The sequence below is a fragment of the Callorhinus ursinus genome, unplaced genomic scaffold (assembly GCF_003265705.2).
Source record: "Callorhinus ursinus isolate GAN/ISIS: 27379988/994484 unplaced genomic scaffold, GSC_fseal_2.0 scaffold97, whole genome shotgun sequence".
NCBI classification, from domain to species: Eukaryota; Metazoa; Chordata; class Mammalia; order Carnivora; family Otariidae; genus Callorhinus; species Callorhinus ursinus.
In genome coordinates this window covers 2195532-2204009 of record NW_027397159.1, presented here as the reverse complement: position 1 = coordinate 2204009, position 8478 = coordinate 2195532, and the positions used below count along the sequence as shown (strand labels likewise).

Here is an 8478-nt window from a genome sequence, read left to right as displayed (position 1 = left end):
GTGGCCGCAGACAAACCCCCCATGTCTGGGCCGGTGCTCTGCAGGGTCGAGAGAGGCCGTATAAATATATAAGAAAATGCACACCCGTCTTTCTCAAACTCTCAACCCCCCGAGCCCGCGTGTCCCTGATAGCAGAGCCAGATAAGGGCGGCAGATAAAGAGAACTGCAGGCCGCTGCCCCCGGCGAACGCAGAGGCAGAAGCTCTCAACGCAACGCTGGCCAACTGGCTCATGGACACAGTCATCCATCCCGATCGCTGTGACTCCTGCCCCGATGGTTCAACACACGCAGACCACGTGCCATGCGCATCAGCAGAATGAAAGAGGAATCAGACGAGCATCTGGACAGACGCAGAAGCAGCATTTCATAAAAGTCACTATCAGCACGATTAAAAAGAACCCTCGACCTAATAAAGTGCTCATGTGACCAGCCCATAGGAAACACACGCAACAGTGAACGGGCGAAAACTTTGTCTCAAACGTCAGGAGCGAGGCAGGGAGCCCGCCCCACTCCCGTCCAGCACGGAGCTGGGGGCCCTGGCGGGGGGGTCAGGCAGGAAGGGAATAAAAGGCACCCAAACCCTACAGCAAGGCCACAGGCCCTGAAATCCACATCAGCAGATGAATAAGGAAAGAAAGTGTGGTGCGTGGACACACAGCAAGTACTGACCGTCTGGGACAACACGAAGGACCGGGTGGGCGCTGTGCAGAGATGGACATACACTGCGTCACCTCACTCACGTGGAGAATGGAAACAGGCCCAACCCGCGGAGCAGAGACGACCCGTGGCTGCAGGGATGGGCGGGGGCAAGCAGGGTGAAGGGGTCAGGAGGTACAAACATCCAGTTCTGAAACAAGGAGGTCCCGGCTGGATGGACTGCATGGCGGCCGCTTGTCGAATCCATGCCCCATCGTCTGCAACCATGTCTGGTGATGGACGTGCTCAGCGCGGGGACCATTCCACCACGTACACGACCATCAGATCATCACGTTGTCCGCCTAAACCAGGATAATGCTATGCGTTGATTCCCTCCCAATAAAAATAAATGAACTAAATCTTTATCTAAAAGTAGGGTTTGGGGGCACCTGGGTGGCTCAGTCGCTGAGCGTCTGCCTTCGGCTCAGGTCGTGATCCCGGGGTCCTGGGATCGAGCCCCGCATCGGGCTCCCTGCTCGGCGGGGAGCCTGCTTCTCCCTCTCCCACTCCCCCTGCTTGTGTGCCCTCTCGCGCTGTCTCTGTCAAATAAATAAAATCTTTAAAAAAATAATAAAAGCAGGAATTGGGCCCATGATGTGAACAGAGCACGCCTACCTCCCCCGGCCCCAGCCCACACGGCCAAATTCCCTAAACGTGTAAAGGCCTATTTGCCCCCAGGAAGATAAGGATGCGCATGTGTGGATGGCAAGGTGTGCAGGAGCCACAAAGCTGGGGGGGGGGGCTCCAGCGGCAGGAGGCAGGGACTGGGGGGCATCAGGGCCCCTCCAGGTGGCCACGTGACCCACCGTGGAGCCACCCACCCAAGCACCCCACGTATCTGCACCCGCCCCCCCTCCACGTGGCAGGAGGAGTGCGCAGGAACCGCACTGCAGACGGACGGACGGAATGCCCGGAGCAGAGCTGAGGCACTTTCACGGGCTGCAAGCACGGGCTGTGCGGTCAGTCTGAGAGCAGGAGGCCTCTGACCCACGGCCATCCTGCTGCAGCTCGGGGACGTGTCCACACACACTCCACACCAACCACAGGAGTACGGAATCGAGAGGCACTCCGGGGGCGCAGGTGAGAGCTCACCGGAAGGACACGTTTTATCCCCCTGGACATTCAGAATTGCCAGCCCCCTTCTGATAGAAAGAAAAGGAGGCAAAGGCACAGGAGACCCGTTCAGTCTCGCGGGGACCAGAGATGCAGGTGAGAGCTGGTTCACACATACTGAGCTGACACCAGGAATACTGACAGCAAACACTCCTTGCTGGTAAAATATCCGTCATTTCTCAGGGGCAGTGAGCACTGACCCCACAACTGTTGGAAAACAACTGAGCAAAATGTTTCAAGAGCCATGGGATTACTTCCTTTTTGATGCAGAAACCCAATTTAAAACTTTAACCTGGAAAATAACATGGGGTGAAAAGCTGTGAGCAGACGACATCAAAGACATCAGTGTCTGTCGATCCACCTACCTCGTACATGTGGATAGAAAATACATCGAAACAGTAACGTAATATGCAGACCAAGAAGACACACATGTGCTGCATGTAACACACAAGCATGGAAATCACCTCCTTGTAAAATAATTCAAGGGTTTGGTAAAATATCGCACACAACTGGATGTTTTATGCATATCCGCTACAAGTAGAATTACGAACAACACGTAGCAACTCGGAAAGTGGCTGAGAAGAGCAGGAGAAGTCTGCACGCAGGCGGCTGCAGCGGGCACATGATGAGGACAAGGCAGGCACGTCTGCCTGTTTGCAGGGACGCAAGTGCCGTGTGGGAGAGCCGTGCGCAGGGCTGGGCGGCTAGTGCCGACGGAGGTTCGCACACACCACACACCTACGCGGGGGGACACAGGCCTGCGCAGACCCTCTCCCCGTCCTCCCTCCCCAGGCCCAGGGGCTGGTTCTCGCCCCCTGCCGCCCTGCCCGGGGGACGGAGGCTCCTGAGAGCCGGGGTGTCGTCCACCACGGTGTCCCCAGAGCTAGGATGTGCTGGGTACACAGTAGGTGCTAAATAAATGTCTGAATTCCAGGGCGGGATGTCACCCATGTGTGTTTCTCCACAGATTTTTGTCTTGAGGCTCCATCCGGCTCACCTCCCACAAGCAAAAAACTTTAGGACCACACTTCATCTTAAGGACATTGAGAGTTTATTTCATCAAAAATCACGTTTTCACTACTTAGTGGCATTCATCATTTTTCCTGTGCTGTGAACTACTCTAAACACACGATTCTTTCCAATTTATCATCTTTGGCCAAATTATGTGTGGATAACAAAGCACTGCAGAAGCCAAAATCTAGAGCCTATAAATAAAGTGCACTGCTCTCCTTCATGAGAAATAAAAAGTTTGTTCATTACTTCCCTTGATATATTAGCTACGCAGAACAAATATGCTGAGCGTCAAACACAGAATTCCCCCTAAAGAAAAGACAATTCCTTACTCGATCTGCTTCACCAGAGACGAAAGAGACAAAACTCCAAGCGCAGACCTCAGGAATACAGTGTCCTCACTCCTAGGTGCTTGCGGGCATGACGACGATCCAACGCCCAGTTGCAAGCGGATCTGGTTTCTGGAGTCACGAGGAAGCCTGGGCAGGGGCTGGGCACACTCGGGCTTTTCACTATGCACACAGGGTCTCAGCAGCGCTCCAGCCCCCCGCCCAGCCCCGGGGGCCACACAGAGGTAACTGCCACCGTCATCCGCGCTGGGTCGGCTGCTGGCCCCGGGGCCTCGTGGGGATACGAGAACAAAGACGCACCGCGATCCACACGTGGCTCTCGGTCAGACCCCTCCCCGTGCAGGACATGCCTGTGGGTGACGGAGTGATCGGGGTGGCACCTGAGCAGGAGGGGGAAGGCACGCAGACCTATGGAGGAAAGGCCCCCCGAGAACCGGCGGGCGTGTGGGGCGAGCAGGGCTTGGTGCCACCACGGTCACAGCTTACAGAAGATTCTCCAGTATCGGCTACAGGTCTGAACATCTGACCCCCGCGGCTCACACACCCCGTCACTGCGGACGCCCCGGTCTGAGCTTTCCCAGCCTGTGTCCCCATATTCAGTGGCACTGGGGGTGCTTCTAAGGTCACAGGCCCTGGTGTCCCAAGGACCCTGCCCACACACACAGTGGGAACAGCCACTCCATTTCCTAGGGGACCCAGCCCCAGCTCACAAACCAACAGCAACCGGAAGACACAGCCACCGTCAGGCCCGTGGCGTGAGCGGCCGTGCAGGGGGCAGCCGGCCTCTGCGGCCACACGGAATGTGCTCGCTCCCCACCACGGGCACGTGCCCGTGAGAAACACAGAAGGCGTCGCAGGGGACCGACAGGAAGCTCCGGGGAAGTGAGGCCATGGGAGAGCCCTGAGGGGCCGCCGGGACGAGGGAGGGCTCAGGTGTTCGCAGTGGGGCCCAGGACGGGGCGGACCGTGTGTGTGGAGAGAGCACATGGGGGGGCTGGGAGCTCTCTCCCCGCAGCGGGCCCGCCCCGTCCTCCCCGAGAAGAGGCCTGAGCGGCCAGCGCCCACAGCCTAAAGCCCCCCGCACAGGAAGGCGAGCGTGGCCCGCGGGGCGCCGGCCTGCACAGGGCCCCTCTTCTCAGAGCCTGTGACGGCTGATTCAGCAGGTTGAGGACATTCTTCACCTCCTCACACACCCGTCTGCCTCCGCCTGAGCCTCGGGGGGGCCTCGGGGCCTTCACCTCCCCCGCAGGACCTGGCCCCTCTGATCCCAAGTCCCCATCACGGCGCCCAGGCCAACTTGCCCTCCTCATACGGCAGCCCCAGGGTCCTGTGTGCCCTCGGCGGGTGCCCCAGGGCACAGTCACTTGGCCACGGGAGGACCAGAGCCAGGAGGGCCGCCCACAACTGTGCATCAGGCTTTGGCCCAGCAGTGGGCTCTGTCACGTGGAAGGGTCAGAGGTGAGGAAGCCTGTCATGGGGGCCAGGACCCCCACATCCAGACGGCAACAAGGGGAGGGTCCCACGGTGAAGGCAGAGTGGTTCTTGTGTTTAGTTTGCGGGGTGTGTTCTGAGCAGCAAGATGGCCAGTCAGCGGCCTCCCTGCTCACACGGTGGACAGGTCCACGCGGTGGGCGGAATGGCTGCTCTTGTCCCAGGGGCTGAGCTTGGTGGACACGGTGCCTGGCCGGGTCCCGTTCATCTGCAAATCACAGAGGAGGGAGCTGTGAAGACTCGGTCCCAAGAGGGGAAACCAGACCCTGGGGAGTGCAGAGGCGCTGGGCCAGAAAGCTGTGTGAGGCTCCCCTCCAACCCAGCAGGGGCCCACTGCTCCCCGAGGAAGGGAGCCCCCCACTCCAAGGGCCCCCCGCTCCCCGCCGTCTGCACTGGAGCCCTCCCTCGTCACTTCCGCGAGCTGGTGTGCACACGCGTTCACTCGAGCTCCCCTCCGTCCGTCCGAGCACTCACCCCACGTGCACGCACCGAGCACGGCCTGCCCCTGCTGCAGGCTCTGGGGTCACAGGAGTGAACAGTGCCAACCAGATCCTGGTTCCCACGGTGTACCCGCCCGTGGGAGGCGCAAGATAGCCACACGCGCATCAGTAAACAGAACATGCAGATGGTGGCCGTGGCACCACACTGCCCGGGAAGTTCTTCCTGAGGGAGGACCCCTGAGCCAGGCCCTGGGCTCATGCAAGAGGCAGTGGCGCCATGAGAACACGCGTCATCTGGCCCAAGTCCCTGGGGGTCCTGCTTGCATCTGCACTTCCCACAGGAGGGTGAGCCAAGCCCGGGGTGGAGATGACAGGCTTGTCGAGATCCCTGAGCACCAAGACCCCTGTTCTCGGGTGTCTGCAGAGGGAAGAGACCCCTGCAGGGGAGGAGCTCCCTGAAGGCCGGGCTGTGCCTGGTGACGTTCATGCCTCCCCGGGACACCAGCAGCATGCCCAGGGTCTGTCTCCGGTCAACTGATCCTTCCATCCTCCTAAGTCAACACGGAAGTCCTGCCCCTGGGAAGTGGGCAGGAGGTCATGGGAAACCACAGGACAGAGGACCCTGCTGTGGGCATAACGTCGCTGCAGAGCACAGGCCGTCTGCCAGCCACGTCAACTGTGAGAGGGCTGAGCAGGAACCACTAGCACCCAAGCCTCACGACCATGACCCTGAGCGGGGCAGCTATGTGCCCTGCCAAGGTCAGGCTCAGGGAAGGAAGGAGAGGCGCACTGGGCGCTCTGCGTTAGGAGGCCCAGGAGGGCAGAGGCCTGGTGCACCTCAGCAGGGCTGGAAGCCGCTCTGGCTTTCCAGGTGACAAGGAAAAAAGACATGAGCCCGCGGGCCCGTGAGGGTAAGGATGCAGGCACGCAGGGCAGGATCGAAGCGAGAGGAGCGGACGCAGACACGACACTGCACGGCACTCACGACATCGGAGCTGAAGGGCTTCACGTTAGTGTTGCGGATGGAGCTACTCGTGAGGGTCCAGACCTTGGTTTTATGTTTGAAGGCAGCCCTCACCTTTGAAGGCAGAACAGAGGGCTGGTTAGAAGCAATTTCAGTGGTGGAAACAGCAACAACAAGAGGTTGTTCTCAAAGGCCCCTAGGTTTTGTGCCAAAATAAAGTCCCAGAATACCAACTGCAAGGTATGAGCAGGATTTGGAGGCATCATATCCAGACTCGCTGCCTCATTCGGCAGGTGCAGACTCTGTCCCCACCACCGTACCGGGGCCTGCGGAGGGAGGAAGCTGGATCTGGTGTGGTCCCTGCTGGCCTCATGCCAGTTCTGGGCAGGGCACCGGACACGCTCAACAAGGAATGGTGGAGGGGGCAGAGTGTGACCAGCAGCAGAAACAATGGAGAAGAAAGTGAGCAAATGCAAACACGGGGTGGCCCGTGTATGGTTCAAGGCCACGTCCCTTTCCCACCTTGTGGACCATAGTTTTGGGCCCTGCTCGGCTGCTCCCTGGCTTGACAATCATGTGACCCCTTCTGCCACTGATCACCACCATCTTCAGCAACTCAGCCTGCCCCCTGCACCCTCCCGGCCCCAGCTTCCTCTCCCTCCCTGCCTGACGTATACCTCTGTACGAACAGACCCTCTGCAGAGACAGCACAGATGGGGTGGTCTCCGTCTGTTCCCACTCACCATTCCAGAGGTAGCTCCCCATGACCGAGCCTCGAGGAACGGGGGTCTGGAGCAGCCTCCACCCTCCCCACGGCCAAGTGCACGGCAGGTCAATGCCCAGACTGCACTTGAGAATGAGCCCACTCCAGCTGCCCCAATGCCCACAGAGGACATGTGACACAGTCCCCCCTAAACCCTACAGTCAGGAGACCTCCTTCCTACGTCCCAGACAGCTTCCTCGTGCCTTTGGGGAGGACTGCTGAAGGACATCTCTCCCTAATGCACCAGACAGCAAGCAAGCAGGTCGAGATTCTGCAGGTCAGCTGCCCCCCACTGTCTCCACCGCCCCTGTCCCCCAGAGAACCAGCAGGGCCTGTGAGATGCCAGGAAGGGGCTCCTGGATGTTGCTCAGCGACCAGGATGCAAGAGAAGGGCTGACAGAAAGCACCCCCATTGTACACTGTCGCCACTACCGAAGCCCATCCAGGGTTACGCTCCCGGACACCAGCCCGATGGGCAAGACTGTTCCTGCACGCTGTGCCCCTCCAGAAGTGAACACACTGCCTCATGTTTTCAGAAAGTAGAACAGACGTACCTCTGAATTCAGGAGACAATGGAAAAGGAAGATGAAGAACCCCTGGGGAGAAAGAGGACACAGGATTAGGCCTCGCATTTTGTCCCAGCACTTCCCGAGGCTTCCTCCCAAGGCCACGTGGGTGCGGGACTGGCACTGGTGTGGCTCACGGCTGGGGAGCCTGCGGGTGAGCTGTGGGACAATCCTATGTCTGGAGCCCCTGAGAACGGAGGGGCGTCCTGGATCCCACGGTGAAATCTAGCCTAGGAGCAGGCACCCCACTGTGACCACTGTGCTGTTTGGGCAAAGGTACAGGGACAGGTGGATTCCCAGACAGGACAGACGCAGGAAAGAGGAAAACGCGGGGGATGGGCCAAGCTGAGGACGTCAGACAATCAACTAAACTGAGCCCGGTGTCCTTATCTCAGACAGCGCGATAACAACAGTGAAACGGGCACGAGAATGGAGAGGTCCCCAGAGCTCTGAAGACAGTTACGGTGCGTCCGGCGCTAGGCAACACCTCCCGTGATTTCTCTCAGTCACTGCTGAAGCTGCCCCGGAAGTGGGTTCTGTTGTTGTTCCCACGTTATGGAGGAGGAACTGAAATATGCAGAGAGGATGAGAGAGGTACCCCGGGACCCAGGGTGTGTAAGGGCTGCGGCCAGGACGACGGATCACGTTTTTCTGTAAACCACCAGAGGGAAACACCGGCTGCAGCTGATTACAGTTAGGAGCCCAACACACTTCCCTAAGATGCAGTCTGGTCAGGAAGACCCAGACCAGCAGGGGCTGCACGGGTGGGCCATGCTCATGCTCACCAGGATTCAGCCGTAGGCTCAGCTGTGTGGCTGTGGGTGGTGGTAGGCAATCACTTCCGCCCTTTCTTGGGGGGGGGTGTGGGTTTGGGGATGCAGGCTCTGAGCACCCCAAGTCTCTGGTTTCCAGACTGCTGCCCCCTCCCTGCCCCTCCATGCAGGGGACACATGTGGACCCAGACCTGAGGTGCACACCATCAGCATCTCTCTGCGCTCGGCCCCCTTTCCAGAGCTGCACACATGCGACTGTCTTCCCTTTCAGGCCCAGGGCTGCCTCCCACCGGTACCAGCCGGCGTGATG

At 59.3% G+C, this 8478-nt stretch overlaps 1 protein-coding gene across 4 annotated transcripts in view; it reads right to left on the bottom strand.

Annotated features, from left to right (window-relative positions):
• Window positions 1–2844: 2844 nt before the first annotated feature.
• ADGRD1 (adhesion G protein-coupled receptor D1) overlaps window positions 2845–8478 on the bottom strand; it is a 126751-nt gene continuing 121117 nt past the window's right edge. For all 4 annotated transcript variants that reach the window (XM_073888842.1, XM_073888843.1, XM_073888841.1 and 1 more), the window contains 3 exons: window positions 7384–7425; window positions 6088–6180; window positions 2845–4870 (listed from right to left, as the gene is read on the bottom strand). In XM_073888842.1, coding sequence (XP_073744943.1) covers window positions 4775–4870; window positions 6088–6180; window positions 7384–7425 — 231 coding nt within the window. In that variant the 3' untranslated portion in view covers window positions 2845–4774. The remainder of the gene's footprint in view (window positions 4871–6087; window positions 6181–7383; window positions 7426–8478) is intronic.